The 26,796-nt window shown below is 38.0% G+C and overlaps 1 protein-coding gene across 1 annotated transcript in view; it reads left to right on the top strand.

Annotated features, from left to right (window-relative positions):
- CNTNAP2 (contactin associated protein 2) overlaps positions 1-26,796 on the top strand; it is a 2,262,889-nt gene that overhangs the window by 1,380,747 nt on the left and 855,346 nt on the right. Inside the window, exon 12 of the mRNA XM_015447321.4 lies at positions 25,442-25,561. Within this exon, the coding sequence (XP_015302807.3) occupies positions 25,442-25,561 (120 nt within the window). The remainder of the gene's footprint in view (positions 1-25,441; positions 25,562-26,796) is intronic.

Genomic DNA, 26,796 nt, shown 5'->3' on the forward strand with positions numbered 1-26,796 from the left:
CAAAGTACCTGTTCTCAATGTAAATGTGGTATTGGCTACTATCAAATGGAATATGTTATAATGGGGCCTTACTTACCTACAAAGGCCATCTCTGTCAATTTTTCTTAAAGAACCTTAAAAAAAAAAGTTGTAGCTCCTTACTAAAGAAATCTCCAATGCTAACACAATACAAGCATGACTTAATTACAGGGTGATAATCTAGATCATGTGGACTTTTCATTCAATTAAAAATTAAAATGAATATCTTTAACCATTTTCAAAGAAACACACACATCTTTTACTATTTGTCTTCATTTAACAAGGGTCCAGAAATCCATGTTATAAAGGTTTGTACTGATTCAGATGTTTATACTTTGACTCTGCAAATGGATCCTATGTAAAATGTGCTGACAAAAAGGGCTATTTTTAACTTGTGTGCATTCTTCCTTATAGTACCTAAAAATGCATGTAGCACATGCTGGATGTTAACTAAAGATTCTGTGAATATATTATTTCTATGTATTATTTCTTCTGATACGAATTTGAAAAAACACTTACTTACAGACCACTAAAAATCTCCCAGGAAGCTGGGTTAGTGGTGACTCTTTGATTCTGACCTTCTGGACAAATATTTTCACGAACTCCGTGAAGCTTTTTAATAAACTACTCCTCACAGTGGTGCAAGTCAAATTTAAGACAGAAGAAACTCAACATTAATCGGTAGAAGAAAATCTAAGTCAAGGTGGCCTAAAAATCAAGCAATGTTTTAAGAATGTTCAATCAAATGTGATTGTTGGTGAACGAAAATTTCTTCTGTTGCAGACAATTATGTACAGGGTACAACTTTCTTATACTATTTCCAACTCTCTCCTAGAGTCATAGTAGCCCTGTCAAAAGAAAAAAAAAATTAGTAAAACAAACAATAACAACAACAACAAAAACACATTAGGCCAAGTGCAGTGGCTCATGCCTGTAATTCCAACGCTTTGGAAGGCCAAGGAGGGAGGATCAGTTGAAGCCAGGAGTTTGAGACCAGCCTGGGCAACATAGTAAGACCCCGTCTAAAAAAATAAAAATTTAGCCCACAAGATGGCCTGCACCTGTAGTCTCAACTACTAGGGAGGCTGAGGCAGGAGGATCTCTTGAGCCCAGGAGGTCAAGCCTACAGTGAGCTGTGATCATGTCACTGTCCTCCAGCCTAGGCAACAGAGTGAGACAATTAAAAAAAAAAAAAAAAAAAGCCTGTAATCCCAGCACTTTGGGAGGCTGAGACGGGCAGATCACGAGGTCAGGAGATCGAGACCGTCCTGGCTAACACGGTGAAATCCCGTCTCTACTAAAAACACACAAAAAACTAGCCGAGGGAGGTGGCGGGCGCCTGTAGTCCCGGCTACTCCAGAGGCTGAGGCAGGAGAATGGCGTAAACCCGGGAGGCGGAGCTTGCAGTGAGCGGAGATCCGGCCACTGCACTCCAGCCTGGGCAACAGAGCGAGACTCCGTCTCAGAAAAAAAAAAAAAATTCCCTCCTCTCTTTGAAATTTTCATAAGCCACCTGTAGTTTGGATGTTTCCCAGGGAATACAGTAAAAACAAATTCAGTAATCCTCAACTAAAATATCATGTTTATGTCAGTTTTTTTTTTCCTGAGTATTTTACGTTTTTTTCTCTGCTTAGTTTCATCAATTAAAGGTTTATTGTTAAGGGAGAAAAGCATTAGGACTTCTAGTAAGATGCTCCAGGGAATGTGTTTTCAGCTCAATGTAAGAAAATTTTTGAACCATTAGTACTCTTTGAAACTGTTTTTTCCAAGATAGTGAAGTGTCTCTTAGTATAACAGCTTATACAGAGGCTGAATGACGCCAACTTTGGGTTTAATGTTTTTAGGTTATCTAGACTGTTAGTTCTGGTTTTATAATGTTTGTAAGTTAGGTCTGAATTAATAAGCCAATGTGTTCTTATTTAAAAAGAAATTATATATATATACACACACACATTATATATATATACACGTATGTATCTCTCAAATAATGTAAGCTAAATTCCCATTTATCTTTAGTATTCTCCATATCTCTTTCATTTCCAGAGTAATGGTCCTTGGGAAGATAATAGCTAGCATAATAAGAGTTGGTACTTACACAGCACTCAATAAGTACAAGACTCTCTAAATGTTCATTCCTCACAAAACTCTATGAGATAGGTTATGGCGCTATTCCTCTTCTACAGATAAGGGAACCGGGCCACTAAAGGTTAAGTGATGTGCTGATACTTCCAAAGCTCATAAACAGAAGAGTCATCCAGAGCCAAACTATTCTGGCTTCAAAGTCCAGGCACTTAAACAATGACGCTATCCACTCACTAGTACCTCCTTCTGGAGAAGCCACTAGGATAGTCTCAGAATATTACTGGACTACTAAACAAATTGAGATTCCTGAAAGCTGAATTATGTTGTGTTTTTACCCCATCATCATAAATCTTTACATTTGTCCAGACCAGGAAAATAAATGTCAGAGCAGCCTTAAAACCTGACTGTGATTGCTTAATGATGCCAATGTAGTGACACTATCAACTTCCAGCTGTAATCAAGTAGAGACTGAGATCCCTACACCAACTCAAAAACTTTTATTTCTTCGCATACTATGGACCATGGTGTCGGGAATAATCACAACCCAAAAAATCACAGAATACGGAGTTTTAGAGCTGGAAGCATTTTTAGGAATTTTTCATTCTTTCTTTGTTATTACAGAAATGAGGATACTGACGTCTGAGAGAGTGATATTTCAAAGCCATGCGATGGCTTTATAACTGCTCTTTCTGACTCCACTGTTAACTCTCTCATGTCCAGGCTGATATCAGCCCAAGGAAATTTGTGATAAAATTTGATCTTCTCATTCTGCTTCTTTACACTCCTTCAAATGTTCCGCATTACTTTGAGACTTAATCAAAGTCCTTCAGTTAAAGCATCAGTTCTTTGAAGACGTGGTCCCTGATTGTCTGCAGTCTCATCAGCTCCTACTTGCTCCTTTTGAAATCTGGACTCCAGTCACTCTGAGTGTCATTCTAGACCCCCAGACATCACACTCTTACCTCCGAGCCTTTACACATCTCATTCCTTCTACTTTTACAGCACTTCCCCTGGACTCTTCTGACTGCCTCCGCTTCGTTTTTCAGAATGCAGCTTAATACCTCCAAAGAAAGTCACCTCTAACCTGGAGGTCACATTTGTTCTGTTTAGTGATTCAAATTCCCAATTTAAACAAGCCTGCCTATGTTGTTTCCTAACCTATGACAGATATAAAGAGTAATTGAAATTTCAGTGTGTTAGGATACAAGAAGAGCAATTAGAATTTGCACAATAGCAACATGACCTCTCAAGTAACAATATATTGTAAGGATTCACTGCTTATAAAAAGGGAAACAAGGAGGGCAGATCACAAGGTCAGGAGATCAAGACCATCCTGGCCAACATGGTGAAACCCCGTCTCTACTGAAAATATCAAAATTAGCTGGGCATGGTGGCGCGTGCCTGTAATCCCAGCTACTTGGCAGGCTGAAGCAAGAGAATCGCTTGAACCAGGGAGTTGGAGGTTGCAGTACGCCAAGATGGCACCACTGCAATCCAGCCTGCTGACAGAGCGAGACTCTGTCACACACACAAAAAAAGGAAATAAGTTAATGAAACAAACTTTTCTGGGATCGTTTGATAAAGGTGTCATATTGATGAAGCATAATCCAATGATTGATGTAGGTAATTTTGAAACCTGAGTCAGCAAGAAATAGCAATTATATTTAATGTAGTATGATTAAGGAGGCAGACAACTGCAATAACGTAGAATGATTTCCACTAACGATACTTAAAATAAAATGAGTTTTAGTGCTTATAGCAAGGAAAACTCCATTTATGTTTAAGATGTACTTCTTTTAAAGGGTATATGATATAGGGGGAAGATGGTAACAGTTAGAACGCCCAAATTCTGCCCTGGTAATTGACACTAAATTAGTGAATGACTTTGAGTGAGTAAGCCATATGATATCTTTAACTCTTAGTATAACGTAGTGGCTAAGAACAGGGGCTATAGGCTCAAATCTCATTCTATTCCATTACTTTCAAGCTCCATAGCCTTCTGTTACTTTAATTGCTCTCAGCCCCACTTTCCTCCTTTGAAAATGGAAAGAATAATACCTACCTCATAGGATTACTGTGAAAAACAGATGGCACAACACTTACAAAACACTCAGCATAGAATATGACACATAGGAAGACCTCAAACAGCTGCTGTTGTTGTTGTCGTAATTATTATAAGTATTTACAGTGAGGGAGATAGATTACATGATCTCAAAGGTCTTCTCAAGCTCTCCAATTCTGTGGTTCTGTGAACAACTCGCCCCCAAATGATGTCAGATAAATGAGATCTCACTGTATACCGGGCAACAAAATCAATATGGCCAATTTTCAATCATACCCAGTAAGGTAAGGTGAGCATGAGTTATTCAAAACTTTGGTTACACTCAGTATATTTCTATTTGATCATGGAATGCATAGAACCATTTAAAAGAGTATTTTTAACCTTCTCATATTATGTTTAATGATTAAAATGAGTTTGGCCTTTCTGTGTTCACCAAGGGAAAAGAAATGGAGCAAGGCTGGATAGTTTCTATATGTGCCCCACTTAATCATTAGCGACTTAGGTGAAATCATCCAGCAACTGATTGGGTAATAAAAAGTGCAAGCAGGATAATACAGTATTGGCCCAGATAACAGACCTGCCTATAAGTGAGAGCCAGTAGCACGTCATCTCCTTATGAAGCTTTTTCAGAATTTCAGGTAGTTCGGGTCCACATGTGCTTTGAAATCCTAAGGGTGAGAAGATGACTATCAAGTGTTTTTCCACTTACATCTTAATTTTCAAAATAGCCTTATCGCAGCATTGATGTCTAATAGAGTTCCCAGACACAGTGGCTACACTCCAATGCTATAATAATCTAATTAACTAAACTCTTCATTTATCATATAATTGCCTCCTCACCTACCACACACTTCACCATTTAAAGTGATATCCTTTTCCTTTATTCTTTATTAAATGAAGAATTTGTTCACAGAGACATTTGGATTGTTCAATGGTTAAAAAAAAAAAAAAGCTCCAATAAAAAAGCAAATAAGAAAGTACAAGTTTGTGCTGGACAACAGAAGTGACATCACCCCAGCAGGCAGAGCACCTGTTGAAATCCAGGACTTCATTTACCGACAAGCTGTGTGACTTTGGCCAATTCCTAAATCTCCCTGAGACTTAGTGTCTTGATTTGTAAGCTGGGAATAATCAGAGGAAGTTAACTGAGAAGCTATTGGGACCTAAGCTTCAGGGCCTTTTATTTGTATAGGGCATATATGTTCACATAGTCATATGCTTATGTTAAATTTACAATGTTAAGATAGCTCAACTGTGACTAGCGAGGAGCTCTGTCTCTTTCAATATGACTTTCTTCCATCACATGGTGAAGATCTTTGGAGAAACATTTAACAGTTTTGCTGTCATGTGGAGATAAAGTTGAGATCCATAAATGTGCTTTTAGTGACAATATTTATGAGCTCTGAAGTTATTTCTCCATATTGTCACATATTGCTAGGCATCTAGTGTAGGAATGATTTTCAAGCACGCTCCCACTTCCTGTGTTCAGACCCACATATGTATTTGTATTTAAATATTTCATTTCTTTCTTAAAGAGAGATTCCAATATGGCATTAAATTTAAGCTCCAGAAAACCTAGATTTTCCTTTGGGGATAATGATACCTACCTTATACTATTTTTGTGAAGATTAATGTGGAAGTTTTTTCCTACTTTCCTTTTTTTCCCTCTGTTTTACCTTCTCATTCTTATTCTGAACAATTATATAAGAAGAAGGACATGAAGATTATCTAATTCAGAGTTTTTATGTTTTATTCCCAAACATTTCTACCCCCTCAAATAAAACCATTAGGCATGATCTTGATGCATACAATAAGCCAGTAATTGACAGGATTTATATGAAGCTTAACCCTCACTGTTTGGGAAATATCCATCTCTCATTTCTGTAAATCTCCAAAGAACCATGGCAAGCCTCAGGATTCCATACACTCCGTTTGAAAACCCATGATTTAACTTAATTCCCTCTTTTTGTAACGGAAACTAATTTCAGAGAGGCTAAGTAACCTCTTGTCTTCCCATTCTATGTTCAATTTACCATATCTTTTCTGTAGGTTTGTGATAGCAAACAATTATTATTATTTATTCATTTTAAACATAAAACTACCTGTTTTAAACGAAACAATTTATAAATATTCTTCATGTCATGGAATATTCTAGAGGGATTAAATCCTTAAATATAAGTGTTTTCAAACTGGAAGAGAATACAGAAGACTACATGTACAAATGAGGCTTTGAGGTAACCTCTTACCAAAGCCATCAGAGATCAGTAAAAATCTGAAACTTTTGTCTGTAAATGTACAGCATATAATATTCTTCTCCAAATAATAAATTGGCAAATTATGTTTGCAACAGTTATGGCACATACAAACTGCTCTTAGAAATAGAAATTATGCAAAGAACGATGACTCAGAAGCCCACAGAAGAGCACATTTCAATGACCCCAGCCTTCCAAAAAAATATTTCGGGCTCCCTGGTAGTAAGAGAAATACAGGTTAAGTAGCAATGAGCTATCACTTCACATCCATCAGAGTGGCAAACAATTAAAAGTGATAATAAGTACTATTGGTGGGGATGAGTTAAAAGGGTACTTTCGTCTATTTCTGGCAAAAAATGAAAATTGTTATAGGCTTTCAGAAAGCAATCTGAAAATATCTATTCCAATTTAAAAAAAAATTGCAAGTCTTCTTTCCAGGGCCACAGCATGACTTTCATGGGCCCTAGAAACTTGTGCCTGTGTTTCCTTTCTCTATTAATATTATATATATGATAAGATTTGGCTGTGTGCCCACCCAAATCTCATCTTGAATTATAGCTCCCATAATTCCCATGTGGTGTGGGAGGGACCCGGTGGGAGATAATTGAATGATGGGGGCAGTTCCCCCACACTGTTCTCAGAATAGTGAATAAGTCTCATGAGATCTGATGGTTTTATCAGGGGTTTCTGCTTTCGCTTGACTCTCATTCTCTCTTGCCTGCCACCATGTAAGATGTGCCTTTGCTCCTCCTTTATCTTCCCCCATGATTGTGAGCCTCCCTAGCCAATGTGGAACTGTGAGTCCATTAAACCTCTTTCCTTTATAAATTACCCAGTCTTGTGTATGTCTTTATCAGCAGCCTGAGGATGAACTAATAATACACACACACACACACACACACACACACACACACACACACGTGCTCATAGACATATATATGTATGTATACATATACAGATAGAGAATATATTTTATGACTGTGTTGGTGTAAAGATGAATATAACTCAGACTGAATTGATTATTATTGGATTTATTTTTTTTCTAGTTTTAAAAAAAATTAAGATAAAAATATTCCTTGAATCCCAAACATCTTGTGGGCCCTGGACATGATGCCTTTTGTGCTCAATAATATAAGCCCTAACTCCTCACTCAGAAATTTGTCTACTGACACCAGAACTTTGGTGATGTTTACTTTCAGCATTTTGGTAGTAGCAAAAACTAGACATAAAGTGAAAACCTTCAGTGGGCAATAATTGAGTAAATTTGGTTAGTATGATACCGTTTTAGAAAAAAAAGTTTAAGCCAACACAGCATGTCTGTACGTGAGTTGTCTGTGTTAGTTATCTATTGCAATCTAACAAGCCTCCCTGAAAATTAAGGGCTTAAAACAACAATCATTTTATTTGCCCATGATTCTAACAGGTTAGCAATCTGACATAGGCTCTACTGGATATTTCTTTGCTAGTCTTCCAGAGGGTAATTCATGCAGCTGTAGTCAAATGACAGCTCGCCTGGGGCTAGGCAGTCTGTGATGTCCATGTCCTTCCACACAGGTTTGATGGTTAGTCCGTTCCTCAGCTGGGCCATGTGCTGCCAGCAAGCCAGCCCAGATTTCTTCACATAGGTTTGAAAAGCAGCAACTTTTAAAACCCAAGATTATATCACTGATATGGTTTGGCTGTGTCCCCACCCAAATCTCAACTTAAATTGTAGCTCCCATAATTCCCACATGTTGTAGAGGGACCCAGTGGGAAAAAATTGAATCATGGGGGACGATTTCCCCCATACTGTTCTCGTGGTAGTGAGTAAGTCTCCAAGATCTGATGGTTTTCCCCTTTTGCTTGGCTCTCATTCTCTCTTGCCTGCCGCCATGTAAGATGTGACCTTCACCTTCCGCCATGATTGTGAAGCCTCCCCAGGTATGTGGAACAGTGAGTCAATTAAACCTCCTTCCTTTATAAATCACCCAGTCTTGGGTATATCTTTATTAACAGCATGAGAACAGACTAATACAATCACATTTGCTAATGTCTCTTTAATCAAAACAAGCCATATAATCAGACCCAGAATCATGGTGGGAGGGCCCACACAAGAGCACAGATGAGAGGAGGTATGATTCATTAAAGAACATTACTGTAAAATTCTGTCAGTGTGTGCAACTGCATATTTATGTACACATTATCATGTTGGTATGGTAAAGATCAGCAGGGAAAAAAGAAAATGGGCTGGGCATGGTGGCTCACGCCTGTAATCCCAACACTTTGGGAGGCCAAGGAGTGCGAATCACGAGGTCAGGAGATCGAGACCATCCTGGCTAACACAGTAAAACCCTGTTCCTACTAAAAATACAAAAAATTAGCTGGGTGTGGTGGTGGGCGCCTGTAGTCCTAGCTACTCAGGAGGCTGAGGCAAGAGAATGGCGTGAACCCGGGAGGCGGAGCTTGCAGTGAGCCGAGATTGTGCCACTGCACTCCAGCCTGGGCGACAGAGCAAGACTCCATCTCACCAAAAAAAAAAAAAAAAAGGGACTATTAATAATTTTATTCAGATAGAGCAGATAGAGTGAAGTTACTATTTAATAACAGTTTATATTATATATTAATTCATTAAAAGCTGTTTATCAAGTGCCTACTCTATGATAGATGACTGCTGAGTGTAGAACAATCTTCTGGAAAGGTGAATATCAAGGGAGAAGCCCACAACTAAGACTGTTTCCTTAGTTATTGTAACACCATTTTTGGGGGATTAAAAAAAGTAGATGTGTACTTGTGCATCATAATTTCTTAGCCTAGGACAAATGTTTTATTACACTTAAATACTCAATATGATTTGTGTGACCACTTGGAGCTTGGTGAAGCCAGTGTACTGGGAAAGGGGAAAAGCCAGTACAACAGTGCATTGTCAAGTTGACTGTGGTCAGTTGAGTCAGGTGCTCAGTCCCAAGGGAGCTCCCTGAGGAACCCTTTGAAACACATCGCATATCTTTCTGCCCAGCAGTATACATGGATGAAACTGATTCTCATTCCCCTTTGTTGTAGTGACTCCAAGGGCATTGACTTTACCAGATTTTTGGCATATGCATGCATAAGGCCACATACATTTCTGACACTAACCCTGCTCTGTAGCATCAGTCAAACCCTCAGGGCAAGAACCAAGAGGAACAGGGCAGATGCTGTATCTGTGATTAGCTAATTAAAACCTAGGAGACATTGGTTACCACAGCAGTGGCTGCAGTAAGAGGTGGAGCCAAAAGGATATAAATTAGTATGCAAGAGGTGTCTGATACAGCCCACCCCTTGCAGAACTGAGACTTGCTCATGTCTTCTCTCAGATCTAATCTGTCATAAAGTCATGTTCAATCTCTGCCAAGTTTCAGTGTAAAAGATTGGTGGAATAAATGATAATCCCTATTATTACAGCTGAATCCAAGGCAATAATTGATATTATTTATCCTTCCCTTCAACTCACCCTAAGCCAGTATTTCAGTGGGTTGCTTGCCTGATGCAGTGACCCAGACTTTCATCTCCTGGAGATCTAGATCCTTAGTTACCTTGCTCTTCACCAGCCACTAATGCTGCAGTTGCTCAATCACCGTTAACACTGAGCACAGAAGCAGCAACAGGTATTACATTCAACAACTCGTCAGCACCCATCAACTCGTCATTTACATCAGGTATAACTCCCAGTGCAATCCCTCCCCACTCCCCCCTCCCCATGATAGGCCCCAGTGTGTGATGTTCCCCTTCCCGAGTCCAAGTGATCTCATTGTTCAGTTCCCACCTATGAGTGAGAACATGCGGTGTTTGGTTTTCTGTTCTTGTGATAGTTTGCTAAGAATGATGGTTTCCAGCTGCATCCATGTCCCTACAAAGGACACAAACTCATCCTTTTTTATGGCTGCATAGTATTCCATGGTGTATATGTGCCACATTTTCTTAATCCAGTCTGTCACTGATGGACATTTGGGTTGATTCCAAGTCTTTGCTATTGTGAATAGTGCCGCAATAAACATATATGTGCATGTGTCTTTATAGCAGCATGATTTATATTCCTTTGGGTATATACCCAGTAATGGGATGGCTGGGTCATATGGTACTTCTAGTTCTAGATCCTTGAGGAATCGCCATACTGTTTTCCATAATGGTTGAACTAGTTTACAGTATTACATTCAATCCCCTGCATTCCAGACATAGTTCTCCCTGCCTGCTAGGGGACAGCAGCCCTGTCTCCTCAGCATAATCCAGATAAGCTACCTCTGCCAGTACAGTAACTCCTTTCTTTGCTTGATGTTCCACTGGCATGAGGAGTTTTTTTTTTTTTTTTTCTGTCTTTATTTCTTCTAAAACACACATACACACACACAACAACAACAACAACAACAACAGGATATATGTACAGAACATGCAGGTTTGTTACATAGGTCTACATGTGCCATGGTGGTTTGCTGTACCTATTGATCTATCCTCTAACTTCCCTCCCCTCAACCCACACCCACCGACAGGCCCTGGTGTGTGTTGTTCCTCTCTCTGTGTCCATGTGTTCTCAATATTCAACTCTCACTTAGGAGTGAGAACATGCAGTGTTGGGTTTTTTGTTCCTGTGTTAGTTTGCTGAGGATAATGGCTTCCAGCTTCATCCATGTCCCTGAAAAGGACATGATCTCATTTCTTTTTATGGCTGCATAGTATTGCATGGTGCATATGTGCCACATTTTCTTTATCCAATCTATCACTGATGGGCATTTGGGTTGGTTCCATGTCTTTGCTATTGTGAATAGTGCTGCAGTAAACATGTGTGCATGTGTCTTTACAGTAGAATGATTTATAATCCTTTGGGTATAGAGCCAGTAATGGGATTGCTGGGTCAAATGGTGTTTCTGGTTCTAGATCCTTGAGGAATTGCCACACTGTCTTCCACAATGGTTGAACTAATTTACATACATTCCCACCAACAGTGTAAAAGCATTCCTATTTCTCCACAGCCTCACCAGCATCTATTGTTTTCTGACTTTTAATAATCACCATTCTGACTGGTGTGAGATGGTGTCTTATTGTGGTTTAGATTTGCATTTCTCTGATGATCAGTGAATTTGAGTTTTTTTCATATGTTTGTTGGGAACTTAAATGTCTTCTTTTGAAAAGTGTCTGTTCATATTCTTTGCTCACTTTTTGATGGGGTTGTTTTTTTCTTACAAATATGTTTAAAGTCCTTGTAAATTCGGGATATTAGACCTTTGTCAGATGGGTAGATTGCAAAAATTTTCTCCCTTTCTGTAGGTTGCCTGTTCACTCTGGTGATAGTTTCTTTTGCTGTGCAGAAGCTCTTTAGTTTAATTAGATCCCATTTGTCAATTTTGGCTTTTGTTGCAATTGCTTTTGGCATTTTTGTCATGAAGTCTTTCCCCATGCCTATGTCCTGAATGGTATTGCCTAGGTTTTCTTCTAGGGTTTTTAGGATTTGGGGTTTTACATTTAAGTCTTCAGTCCATCTTGAGTTAATTTTGTATAAGGTGTAAAGAAGGGGTCCAGTTTCAGTTTTCTGCATATAGCTAGCCAATTCTCCCAGGACAATTTACTGAATAGGAGATCCTTTCCCCATTGCTTGTTTTTGTCAGGTTTGTCGAAGAGCAGATGCTTGTAAATGTGTGGTGTTATTTCTGAAGTCTCTGTTCAGTTCCATTAGTCTATATGTCTGTTTGGTACCAGTAACATGCTGTTTTGGTTACTGTAGCCTTGTAATATAGTTTGAAGTCAGATAGCATGATGCCTCCACCTTTGTTCTTTTTGCTGAGGATTGTCTTGGCTATACGGGGTCTTCTTTGATTCATATGAAATTTAAAATAGTTATTTATAATTCTGTGAAGAATGTCAATAGTAGTTTGATGGGAATAGTATTGAATCTATAAATTACTTTGGGCAGTATGGCCATTTTCATGATATTGATTCTTTCTATCTATGAGGATGAAATGTTTTTCCATTTGTTGATGTCCTCTCTTATTTCCTTGAGCAATGGTTTGTAGTCCTCCTTGAAGAGGTCCTTCATGTCCCTTGTAAGTTGTATTCCTAAGCTTATATTATCTATGTAGTAATTGTGAGTGGGAGTTCATTCATGATTTGGCTCTCTCCTTACCTATTGTTGGTGTAAAGGAATTCTTGTGATTTTTGCACATTGATTTTGTATCCTGAGACTTTGCTGAAGTTGCTTATCAGTTCAAGATGTTTTGGGGCTGAGACGATGGGGTTTTCTAAATATAAAATCCTGTCATCTGCAAACAGAGACAACTGGACTTCTGACCTGAGGAGCTTTAAGTGACCAGATCATAGCCATTGTTTGAAGTAAAGGGTAACCCATATTCTTGACAGATATGGTAAGACCAATGCTTCCCATGGTCATCACCCATTGCAAATCCTGCTGAGGTCTATAAAAAGTAGTCATCACAGCAGTGCTGGTATAAGGGGTGAGTTCAAGGGATTTGAAGCAGTGGGCTCAATGTATCTGATACAGTGATATATAATCTACATAGAGAAGCTAATTATCCACACCATGTCTTCTTTTCTTCCCCATTTCTTATCACATACACCCTGGAATCAGAACTATTTATTTAAATAACACATGCATTATATCTGAATTATTTGGTTGCACATGCTATATAAAGCAATACATTATTTTTATTAGAATGGCAATGATCAAATACTTGATAAAAATTTTTCTTTTATGGAAATTTCCCCTGAGGGGGGAATATCACAATTTTCATAGAAGGATTTAGAAGTTGCATTATGTAATAAGAAATGAGTACTACAGATCCTTAGCAAATATGACTTTATTCTTCCACTTTTAACAAAATAAATGCCTTGGAAAAAATCACTCAGTTTGATCATGATTGAAGTTCCTATTGGAACGATATATTTGGCATTTGTTAATTATTTTTCAGTGGGGCTGAGTGATATGGTTTAACTATGTCCCCACCGAAATCTCACCTTAAATTGTAATAATCCCCACATGTCAAGGGCAGGGCCAGATGGAGATAATTGAATCATGGGGTGGTTTCCACCATACTGTTCTTGTGATAGTGAATAAGTCTCACGAGATCTGATGGTTTTATACATAAGAGTTCCCCTGCACAATCTCTCTTGCCTGCCACCATGTAAGATGTGCCTTTATTCTTCCTTCATCTTCCACCATGATTGTGAGGCCTCCCCAGCCATGTGGAACTGGGAGTCCATTAAACTATTTCCTTTATAAATTACCCAGTCTCACACATCTTTATTAGCAGCATGAGAACGGACTAATAATACCCTGAGCGTGAGTAGAAGAGAGTCTCAAACTGAAGTGAAGAAAAAGGGAAGGGGCTGATACAGGGAGAGGAGCAGTCCCTCAGCAGCACCATCAAATCCATTTGCTTTGCCTCTGGCCCCTGAGGAAAGACAATGCCAGACAACTGTAGAAGTGGGCCAGCACCTTCTGAAACGATCTTGTTCCCCAAATAACTACAACAGATATTAAATAGTAGATAAGCTAACAAGTAAAAGCAGAAGTAAAAAAAATTGTTCTGTGAAAATATAGGTACTATATATACATATAGATATAGTATATACATATGTGTGTGTGTACTTAAACCACAATGCTGTAAGAAATCATAAATTTATCTGAAAATACTGGGTAAGGAGATAGTATCCATAAAAAATACTATTTGCATAGAATTTAAATATTCAGTGAGCTTTCATTGACTAACTTCCAGACACCAGGCACTGTGCTATCATGTAGGAATGTAGCAAAAATGATATAGTTCTTATGTGCACTAAAGTAAACGTTATCCAGAATTATGTAGTCTTTCTTGTTTTCTTAAATTGGAAGACAAACAGTATAGGTTTCTCCTATGGGCCCAGGTATATCATTATCAAGTTCAACTATTCTGGCAGGTGGTAATAACTTGTTTTTCTTCTCATGCTGTCTGCCATAAATAGGATCAATAAAGTCAGAATAAAGATCACAAAAACTTTCATTACAGTGCGAGTAGTTTAATGCAGCAGTTTCTATGTGCCTAGATTAGTGGCAGATACTTTAAGATTCTGGAATATTTGAAAATATTATTACTTCTCTGGTTCTTGATTGTGTAAGGAATGCTGAAGTTATTGACTCCTTAATCTCTACTGAAGGGGCTTACTTTGAAGACTAGCAATTTCATTATTTGAATCTGAGAGGACTTTAACAGAATCTCAAGCAATGTAAGTCACATTTAGTAATCATAGCAATAGTCTGATATTTCTGAAACCTGTCCTATTATAAAACAAGCCTACATTTATATAATCCTCATATCTCAAAAGAAGTTGGAGAAAGCCACTGCCCGGGAAGTTCCTTATCCTAAACCTAGATCGGATGCTAATATCTTGTTGCTGTTTCTGTTTTAACAATAGACTCTCAAGGATGCTAATATTTTGTTGCTGTTTCAGTTTGAAAGAAGACTCTCAACTTGTACTCATCGATGAGTGTTCTCTATTTCCTAATGGGATTAGCTATATTTAAATCTTCTTTTAAGTCTGACAGAAGAGCTCTGAAATCACCAATAATGTCTTCATTACTACACTGATACTTAAATAATGGACAAGAAATTATAAAGGCTTAGCAAAGACATTCAGATTATTATGGCCTTTTGATATATGCACCATAAACTATTAAGATCTTAGAGTGCTTGGCCAAAGTAAAACTTGAATATCCCATCAAATTCCTCATTTTTATGAGAAAATTTATACTCAGAAAATTTAAGTGGCAAATAATCCAAGTCATACAGACTGTAAGTTACAGAACCAAGGCACAAAAAGGAGTTCTGACTCTTGATCTAAAAGTTTTCCCACTGTGTCTTTCTATGGCCTTCAATTTTGGGCGATGTATTTTGTTTGTTTTTTATTTGAGTTATATACGAGTTTAAACACAATTCTTTCTGTTATGGGAAACAGCTTATTTCATTTTCAAATTTTGAAGCTCACATTTTTTAATGGTTTATTTTTTCATTAAATTTAAAAGGCTTTATTTAACAATTAAAAATCAGTCCTATTGCCTCATTCACTGAATTAGATAAATTACAGTAAAACTGTAATTTAGTATAAAAGCTGTAAATTAGTATAAAAACATAGCTATCTTTTTATTATTTAAATCATAGAACGACTTTACTTAAAATGACTAAAGTTTGCATTTAGAATTAACGCTTTTTAATTTAAAAGTCTGATTTTTCATTTAACTGTGATTTGTTTAGCTAAAAACAAATGGAGAATTTGAATTTCTTTACTCCATTTTTCTTTCCTCAACACACACACACACATACACACATACAGATATAAATAAGAAAAATTTACTTCCAAGAGTCATTTCCTTAGTGAATCACATCCCTCACTTTTCTCCACACTATCCTTCAATGATAAGAATGAGATTTGCCTTCTTTCTCCATGGTATCAGTAGAAACAATTCAACACAATGTTTAAACAAGTGTAGGGACCCTGTAGTCAGAATTCCTGTGTTCAAATCCTGGCTCTGCCTTTTTCTAGGTGAGCACTCTTGGTCAAGTTAACTATTAAATAATTGCTCTGAGCAGATGGCAGTGACAGTGAATAACTCTCTCTCCAGGCCAGGAGAAGAAAAATGACAGTGCAAGACAGAGGATAGGACAGTCAAGAGGCAAAAAGAAACACAAGTGTAAGGGCACAGAAATGAAGAGAAGAATGTTTCCATGAGGAGTCAGCCATCAATGACAATGCCTACTAAAGTCCTAGAGAATGAGAACGTAGTGAAAGCCCAGGGTAGGTATCAATGACATTCTTGAGGGTGAGACAGCAGTGATAACATTCTGACTTGAGGGGCTAAGGTGTAAGTGGTTAAGAAGCAGGAGTTTCTCTAGATTAGACTGGGAAACAGGACTAGCATGTAGCACGTGTCTACCTGCCCTTGAATCTAAGATTGAGGAGACCACTGCAGATGAATAGAGAAGATGTAGCCAGTGGGAAAAAGAGAGGAGGTAAATCTTGAAAACCATTAAATGATCTGAGGACAAGTGTGGAATCACATGGTTCTGGGGAGCAACTGTAAGGAAAAGTCCTTCTCTTGTCTTTCTTGCAACCTCCTATTCATCCTATAAGACTCAGCATAAAACCACTCACAAATAAAGTCTTTCCGAGCTGTCCTAAATCAGCTTCTCCAATTTATTTTTCTAAGGTCTCGGAGTACTTTGTTTTATACTCTTTTATAACATTTAACAAATTATATATAGTATTTTCTTAGTTAACATGCCTGCCTCATATATTACATAGCAAATTCCCCAGAGCTAGAGTTTATGACTTTTTTACTTTTTTCTTCCTAGGGCAGGGCATAGTGTTAGATACTACTACCACATTAGTGGGTGTTCATAAAATAATTAATTAGCAATAAGAAAGGGGCTGGGTGTGGTGGCTTGTACCTGTAATCCCAGCACTTTGGGAGGCCAAGGTTCAGGAGTAAGAGACCAGCCTGGCCAACATGGTGAAACCCTGTCTCTACTAAAAATACAAAAATTAGCCAAGCATGGTGCCGCATGCCTGTAATCCCAGCTACTGAGGCAGGAGGATCGCTTGAACCCGGGAGGCGGAGGTTTCAGTGAGCCAAGATTGTGTCATTGCACTCCAGCCTAGGCGATAAGCAAAACTCCATCTCAAAAAAAAAAAAAAAAAAAAAAATAGAAAGAAAGAAAGAAAAGGAAATGAGAGGGAGAAGGTTAGAGATGGAAATGGAGACTAAGGAGATGGAGCAACATAAGCAACCTCTATAGCATCTGAGCAAGATGAACTGGATGCTAAGCCTCTTCGTGCAGACTCATTAAATTGAGGAAGCTGAGCTTCTAGCATGCCTGTTGGATTTTGTAGGCTTTCTCTCCTTCTTAGAGTTCTCTATAACCTAATAGTAACCCTGAATAAAATACAAGTAGAGTTGTTTAGGTTTAGTCATAAAATACAGGGAAATTTGATATTCTGTGGAGTGCAGGTCATAGAATCCCAAGAATGGACATTGAAGTCACCAAGAAATATGGCAGTCACAGAGATGTAGAGACCAAGAGTTCTGGTTTAGTGACTGGCACTGCAATAGTATGGATTTTTTTTTTCTTTGAAACAGTGCCTTGGAGCCAATGTACGTTATAGAGGGATTTGGGAAGGATCAAATAAAAGACAAAAATGGGCTGGGTATGGGGAAGGGAGAGAATAGAAATAAAATAATAAATGTAGATATACTCTGGCTTTCAGAAACTTTTTGGAGGACTTATCAAGTAAAAGAACTACAAGCTGTTGTAATTTCAACGAGAAATTGAAACTTTGTCTTTTTAAAAAAATCCTAATTTGCTCCCTCCCCTTGAGACTTGGACAGGTGAACAAACCCATTGGGGGCTGTAATGAATAACATCTCATACAGAAATTATATGCAGGGAAAGATCATGACACAATCTTAGCATACAGAATATCTGTTTTTAAGTCCACACTCTCTCTACCATCTTCATTTGCTGTGTGCTGATAATGAGACAGTGGTCCCTAAGGGAAATAATGTAGTTTACTCAGGGCGTTCATTCAAGCTCTAAAAAAAAAAATCCAAACAGACAGAGAACATATGAGGTTAATAGTCAAGTGTTAATGAGGACTTAGGTATTGTGAAGCTTATATTGTACTAATTAAAAATAATTGCATGGTCCTAGAATTAGAGAGCTTTCACTGAGGAGGGTCTCAAGGTCATTGCCGCCTCTCTGGATTTCCAACTTGGCTGTGCACAAACCTCGTGGTTACTTTAACAGGAATAATTAGGTTCTGGGCAAACACATTCCTCCAACCAAATTCACTAGAGTCTGGTTGAGATTAAAAAAAAATAATAAAGTCAGTTTCATGGTTTCTAATGAGAAATACCTCTTTCCAATATAGAAACTTATTTCTGAAAGCCAGATTAGGATCAGAAGATGGTTTCATGGTTAAAAAAGGAACAGAATGAGGAGGGCCCCAGAGACCATCCTACACTGAACAATACCAACCCAGATAAGCTCCATATAAACTATATTGCTGCTATGCCTACATTTTACATGAAAAGGTTTCTTTATTCATTCAAGGGTAGAAATTCCCAGAAAAACCAGTACCTCTTTTAAGCATCTTACAACCTGGTCCCTACAGCAAGTATGTACGAGTATGTAGTAAGCTTGTGATCGCCTCCAATATAAAAGAGCAGAAAGGTGAGGACATTCTTAAGCGATTGATTGATAAGAAAAATGTTATATTACAGCATTTGTTATCAAAATTAGATTTAAAATTATTTCATGCTTTTTCCCAGTTTCATATCAAATCATTAAAAGTGAATATTTTCCCTCTTCTGTACAATCAGGAAGACTGCTTATGATGTTCCAAAGATAACCTTTATGTATGTGCTCAGCTTTAACTTGTGAGTAAGTTTCTCACATGGGTTAATACTTGCCCACTTCTAGTGATCCTCATTCTTTCAAGGTCACAACAGGAAGGATGTATATTTCAAGTTTGTTTCTCTCAAAGCACCAGGAGTAGAGGGGGATGGAAAGACCCTTCCTCAGTTCATCAGCATCATGGAACTGTACCTCTTCTCCTAGGGAATAGGACCTCCTTCGTGTTTCTCCCCCTACCCTATCCATTCTTTAATTGATGCTTTATTTGCCAGCAATTCATGCCTATTACTTATTTTTATTTTTATTTATTTATTTATTTATTTATTTATTATTATTATACTTTAAGTTCTAGGGTACATGTGCATGACGTGCAGGTTTGTTACATATGTATACTTGTGCCATGTTGGTGTGCTGCACCCATCAACTCGTCAGCACCCATCAACTTGTCATTTACATCAGGTATTGCTTTTCTCTCTCTGCCAGCGTTTTGGCAATCCTGTATAGGCCTGCGGCCACATCTGCATGTAAGCAGAGAACAGAGGCTTTAACAGAATTTCGCTCTCACACCCTCTGCTTGGGCCATGGTGTTTCATGTTCTACAGGTAGACATAACCTTCAAGGCTCTGTGGACCTTTAATGTCAGTATGAAAATTTGACTTCATTCTTCCATCTTCCTTTATTATTCTGCTTAATATACCTTGTGTTCATCCACAACACTGGAAGCACATTAGTTGCTTAATAAAAGTTATTCTTTAAATAGAGCCATTATTTTTATATAGTTGTGATATTATTTCCATACACTATTTATATAAAATCATATTATTTTATATAGTTTTTATATAGTTGTGATAAAAATAATGCTCCCCACCAGAGGTTCATGTCCTAATTCATGGAACCAGTGAATATGTAACTTTATATGGCAAAGGGACTTTGTACTTGTTAAGAGCCTTGATTTGAGGAGATTATCCTGGATTATCTGGGTGGCTTTGTGTAATGACAGGGCTCCTTAAAATAGTCAGAGAAAGAGACTATGAAAGCAGAGAGTTGGTGTGATGTAGCAAGAGGAAAATTCCACTTAATTCCTAGCTTTGAAGATGGGGACAGGGATGATGAGCCCAGGAATGTGTGTGGCCTCTACAACCTGGAAAGGCAAGAATATAGATTCCCTGCTAGAATTTTCAGGAGAAACACAGTGCTACCAACACTTGGAATTTAGCCCAGTGAACCCCATTTCAAACTTCTAACCAGAACTGCATCATTATTATGAACAGTATCATCATCTGTAGAAAGGTAAGATAAATTGGTGTTATTTTAAGTCACTAAGTGTCTGTCATTCGTTATAGCAGCAAGAAGAAACTCATACAATAGTACTCATCATTTTCCTTGATAGGTAATATGCAGACAACATTCATTGTTTAATGAAAATGAAAAAGATATTTAGGGGCCGGGCACAGTGGCTCACACCTGTAATCCCAGCACTTTGGGAGGCCAAGGCAGACGGAGGTCAGGAGTTTGAGACCAGCTTGGCCAACGTGGTAAAACCCCATTTCTACTGAAAATACAAAAATTAACCAGACATGTTGGCAGGCACCTGTAATCCCAGCTACTTGGGAAGCTGAGACAGGAGAATCACTGGAACCCGGGAGGCAGAGTTTGCAGTGAGCCAAGATTGCACCACTGTACTCCAGCCTGGGCAACAGAGCCAGACTCCATCTTAAAAGAAAAAAATAAAAAAAAGATATTTAGGACTTGTCACTGTCTGAATTTTTGCATGCTATGAAATTCAATCTGATATTTATGTTCGGTAGTAATATTTCTAAATAGCTGAGATTTACTTATGAATATATAGCATGAGAACTTTTACTTGGGACTTGGAGTTGCAACAGAGAAAAATTACTTTACCAATAAATCAATAGGCTTGATGAGTCTATTTATTTTGCCATCAACCCAATTACCTTTCTATTCTTCAGCAGGCTACTGGCAAAACTCAATGATCGACGATGACTCAGACCCTTCTCTTTCTTCAGTGGCTGCTGCCTTAGCTCTTGTGTTCTGTCATCTCCTAGGGCTTAATGTGCAAAAATTGTGCAACCCAGCTAGGATTCCACTGGGTGCAAAGCTAACTGGCTGAGGCGTGCAGGGTAAATACTGTCATTAGCTCATTATCTGCATAAAAAATTAAATATACTCAATAACTTCTAGTTTTTGAAGTATCTGATTTTATTTAATCTGCACAATAACTTGGTGAAGAAGGTATTACTATTAGGTTGGTAAGAAAGTATTTGCAGTTTTTGCCATTACTTTTCATGGCAAAGCCGCAATTACTTTTGCACCAACTTAATACCTCAATTTTACAGTTGAAAAAACCATGTTAGGGAGAGTATCCAGGCAGTAAATGACAGAAAGGAGAAATGAACTAAAATTTATTAATTCTTTATTCAGACGATAAAACTAATGTGATTTTGCTGTGTCACAGCTATTCTTGTCATTTTACTCCAGTGTCAAAATTCTAGATACATATTTTTAAATGTATTTTAAAGACAAAATAACATATGCACATTATAAAGTGATGTGGGAAATTAAAACATTAAAAAATCTATAAAAAGTTTTAAATCACCCACAATATTACTGCTGAAAAAATAACTCTTACTATTTTGATGTATTTATAAATATTTTTCTGTGTATTTATATATTTCTTTTGACATTGTTTTGCATCCCATTCCATTTTATCATATTTCCAGTGAAGTGAGTTGGCATTCTAACCTTATCATACATACAATTTTACTGTATTTTCTTTCAGTAACCTACTTTTGCTGGATATTTAAATATAAATAAAAATTAGTCTACCTTGAATTTACCTTTTTTCAGGATGAAATCTATTTTTCTCCAAATGCAGTCTGAGGACAGTGGTGCCAGCATCATTTGGGAGCTTGTTATAACTACAAATTCTCTACTGAGTCCAAGTCTTTGGGGCGAAATCCAGGAATTTCTGTTTTAACAAGCTCTCCAGGTGTTTCATACATGCGAAACTTTGGACTGAAGTGTTTGGTTTTCCGTATGTATTGATGAGGCAAAGCAGCTTAGGCCTATTGCAGGCTAAAGGCAAGCCCAATAACTGTTACACTTTGAAGAAAAATAGATCCTTCCTTCCTTCCTTCCTTCCTTCCTTCCTTCCTTCCTTCTTTCCTCTCTCTCTCTCTTTTTTTGAGATGGAGTCTTACTCTGTCACCCAGGCTGGAGTGCAGTGGCACGATCTTGTCTCACTGCATCCTCTGCCTCCCGGATTCAAGCGATTCTCCTGCCTCAGCCTCCTAAGTAGCTGAGACTACAGGCGCCTGCCACCATGCCTGACTAATTTTTGTATTTTTAGAAGAAACCAGGTTTCACCATGTTGGCCAGAATGCTCTCGATCTCTTGACCTTCAGCCTGCGTTGGCCTCCCAAAAGTGCTGGGATTACAGGCATGAACCACCACGCCAGGCCTAATATTTTTTAAAAATATATCTAGAGATGGGGTCTCACAATGTTGCCCAGGCTGGTCTCAAACTCTTGGCTTCAAGCAATCGTCCCACCTAAGTCTCCCAAAGTGTTGGGATTACAGGCGTGACCACCTTGCCCAGCCTAATTGTTAACTCTGACTGAGAACTTTTGTAGATTGAGAGAGCAGCTGGAGTATATTGTAGACAAAGGCCACCCCAGAAAGGGTGAGTGTGAGGTAAGCAAGCTCCCGTGGCGAATTTGCCTGACCAGACCACAATGTTCAAGCTGGCAAGCAGTTGAAGCCGAGAAAGACCTGTTAGGATAACGAAAGTTCTTGTACATGTAGATGAAGATCTGCGATATAATTTATAGATATTGAAGAAACATTACACATTATTTAACATAAAAGTGATGTTTCATAACTAGACCAACATTGGTTAAAAGCACACTTTAGTGAGAAATTAAGACATATTTGGGTAGAACAGCCAGTTAATAAGTGACTGTTGGAAAGAAGATACTAGATGAAGGAAAATGATAAGAAGTTTTGGCAGAAGGAAAAGACAATGATTAATTACTAAATATTATAATGGAAAAGAAGGGGAATGGTTTCAATGGCAGATTGGCCAAAGGGATTAAAAGGAAAACTAGAATTTGAACCTGACATCCTGGTTTCTCTTGAGCTGTACATAACAATTTTGATAATCTGGAGAGAGGTATAAAAAATTAATAAAACAGTTTTTTGCAAAGATTGTGAGTTTAGGTTACTCTTAACGCCTCTTTATTCCTAACCACCTACATCCAGTTGGTTTCTATGTCTTGCAGATCTTAAAAAATAATAATAATAATAATTGAGGCTGGACACAGTGGCCCACGCCTATAATCCCAGCACTTTGGGAGGTCGAGGCGCGGCTCACCTGAGGTCAGGAATTCGAGACCAGCCTGACCAACATGGAGAAACCCCGTCTCTACTAAAAATACAAAATTAGCTGGGCATGGTGGCCGATGCCTGTAATCCCAGCTACTCGGGAGGCTGAGGCAGGAGAATCGCTTGAATCTGAAAGGCAGAGGCTGTGGTTAGCCAAGATCGCGCCATTGAACTCCAGCCTGGGTGACAAGAACGAAAGTGTCTCAAAAAAAAACCAAAAAAACACACACAAAAAAACAAAAAACCTTTGAAACATTTGAATCAGTTCATCAGTTCTATTTATTCTCTTCTTTGTCATATTGCTTTAGTTTAAGTACTGGTAATCTTTCAACTGGCAGCCTAGAGTTGAAACAGCCTAAATATTCTTTCTACCTTTTGAATTACTTCCCTAAAACCTGTTGCTTTGCTACACAGAATTTTCATTCTGTTTAAGTTGATACAAAACCTATATTGACTTATGCCATCTTTTTGCTAACAGTTTAAAAATACTTTTCCTCTGCTTTTTATTGTACTGTTTTACTTGCTATGACATTCTGAATTAGAGCAGCCATGTAGTTTATCATCTGAATGAGGCCCTTGGGACATTGGAAAGTGGGCATATTCATAATTACACTGGGACAAAAGATGTCTGGGCTTTGCTTAGCTTTCTAGCCCCATCCTCTTCTAAGAGCAGTTTACGAATGAGCAATACCAAAATAGTTAGTGAACAAACACTGTTCCGAAGGTCTTCTATCCGTGTTGTTCAAGCTGTATCTGCAATGCCTAACGCACTGCTCAATGCACCATAGCTCCTCAATAACTATGTGCAAAAGAGGAAACGAGGGAGGGAGGCATGGAAGAAGAAATGAACAGATCAAAGAATTTTAGAAAGCTTGAATCTAGTATGCTGTTGTTGAAATGACATAGAGTTGAAGGTCTAACATCCTTGGAGAGAGGAAGCCATGGAAAGCCAAAGGAGACGCAGAGAACTTGGTGTAGAGGAAGGTTAAAAAAGGGAAGTCCCAGAATCAGACCACCCATGAAACTGACTTTCTGATCTCAACCAGGCTCTAGTGAATTTGACTGGAGAAACAAGTTTTTCCAGAGCCGAATTATTCCTGTTAGAGTAACTACTGAGGTTTGTGCACAGCCAGGCTAGAAATCCAGGGAGATGGCAATGACCTTGAGACCCTCCTCAGTGAAAGCTCTCTAATTCTAGGACCATGCAATTATTTGTAATTAGTGCAATATAAGCTTTACAATGTCTTGTAATTTATTTTGTACTATTTTGTAATTTAACACACAGCAACCCCTAAGAGTGTAATTCAAGTGAAACTTACCCAAGACTTCCCTGCTTTTGTATCAGGTAGACATGTTTTTACCAAAAACATCTCTTAGTTTTGTGAAGAGAACTTTCAATTCTTCATTAATTCCTGGGGGGGAGCTGTTTATAAAACGTTTTCTCAGTAGCATTTTAGATGTTCTAACTACAAAGGCGATATGTAAATGTCCGTTTTTTGCTTCTGAAAACAGGTGCGGTCTCAGTGAGAAAAAGAAAATTTGTCATGAGCACTGAAATAAAAAGGGAAGTAATGAATAAAAAAACATAATTTAATTACCTGAATGTCAGCTTTCTACACAAACTCGATTTGATGTAATTAAAGCACCTGGAACAAATAAAATGAATCAATGAAATCTCTCGCCTTTTTTTTTGAGACAAAGTAAGATTCAAAATTACATACTATTTATGGGCAATCTGTACTAACTATGCAAAAAGTAAGTGTGTGTGTGAGCGTACATGTCTATGTGCGCAAGAGAGAGGCAGAGACAATGACGGATAATTGTTTCTGGCCTCTGAGTTGATAACCAACAAAGCAGCCAATATAAATTTTTTATAGTAAGGGGATAATATCTATAAATAAGTATAAATTAAATATTGTTTTCAATGATCATGAGCCCCAGTAAAATAAACATTACACTTGTTTCATGATTGATTGTTTTAGTATTTTCCCCAGCACACAGTCATACCGGGAGCCTGATGTCTTTGTTAGGTCAGGAATACTTATAGAGAAAGAAACAAATTATGAATTTAAATTTAGAGGCAAAGAATGCTCATTCCAGGAAGAACTACTCCTAACTAGTGGTTTGCTAGCATTGCCTGTGCCACTGCGGCATTTATCTGGGGAGCCATTTGTTCTGCGCTGTGCTCATGTAGGATATTTTGTTTGTTCTAGCTATCTACGAGCCTTCCTGTGAAGCATACAAACACCTAGGCCAGACGTCAAATTACTACTGGATAGATCCTGATGGCAGTGGACCTCTGGGGCCTCTGAAAGTTTACTGCAACATGACAGGTAACTGTGTCATATTTATGTTTTATGACGATGCTTTTCTATATGTTGTGAATAAGCAGTTCCACCAGTGGTTTGTTTCTTTGGTGCTGTGTTTTTATGACAGCCTCTAATCAGCAAAATATTGCTGGATTTCTTAGATAAGATGACGAAATGTATTATTAATGCAATAAAACATTTTGACACTGTGCTTTTCAAAAAGTTTTCCTTTGATGTGAACAATTAAAAATCATTTTTTTTAATCAGCATGTAGGGGGAAAAACCAGAAAGTGAAATTGCAAGGTTAAGCCCAAAGAAAGAATTAGTAACCTAGACTAGGGAAATTTAGTATCACTGCTCCAATATCCTCACCGTGCATTCTAGAGGAAGCTTTTAGATCATGCCAGACCTTCCTCGATTCTCCATAATTATAGAGGAAATCTTTCTAAGTACTGAAATCCCATTCTGATAATAGCAAAAATTACCTGAAGCTTTTATGAAATATATTTTGGCTTGTCTTCTTGGGAAGAGGACCTAGCTTTTCTCCACTACCATGTGAAATGAGAGTATGGGTTCTTGTCAACTCCCACAACAATGTGTAAAATGTGCAGATCTCTAAGATAAGAACAGATTTTCCATCAGACACTTGGCAACATCTTACACTTCAAAAATCCCCAGGAAGGTGTGAGGTATGCATTGTTTACTGGCTCCAGCAAAAGACCAGCATTTGATGTGAACTACTGGGTATAAGATGATAAGGGTAATGAAAATAAGATGCTACTGATGGTAATTAGTGAGTGTGACTGTTTACCATCTGTCAAGTACCGTGACAAATCCTTTAGACAGACAGACACTTGAGTTTACATCCTGGCTTCATTAGTCACCACATGTGTAATATTGGGCACTTTAGTAACTTTGCTAAATTCAATAAGCCTCAGAATCTTTATCTGTAAATGAATTAATGAGAATACCCACCTCATAGCATTATCATATGAATCCAATAAGACAATCTGCATATGGTTCTTAACTTATTGTCTAATACATGGTAAACCTTCAATAAAAGTTACTGGATGAAGAAATTTAAAGGCTTTGGGAGTTAAATAACTTGCTCATATTAGGCCGGGTGTGGTGGCTCACGCCTGTAATCCCAGCACCTTGGGAGGCTGAGGTAGGCAGATCACGAGGTCAAGAGATCGAGATCATTCTGGCCAACATGATGAAACCTGTCTCTACTAAAAATCCAAAAATTAGCTGGGCTT

The sequence above is a fragment of the Macaca fascicularis genome, chromosome 3, assembly GCF_037993035.2.
Source record: "Macaca fascicularis isolate 582-1 chromosome 3, T2T-MFA8v1.1".
In the NCBI taxonomy this organism is placed as follows: Eukaryota; Metazoa; Chordata; class Mammalia; order Primates; family Cercopithecidae; genus Macaca; species Macaca fascicularis.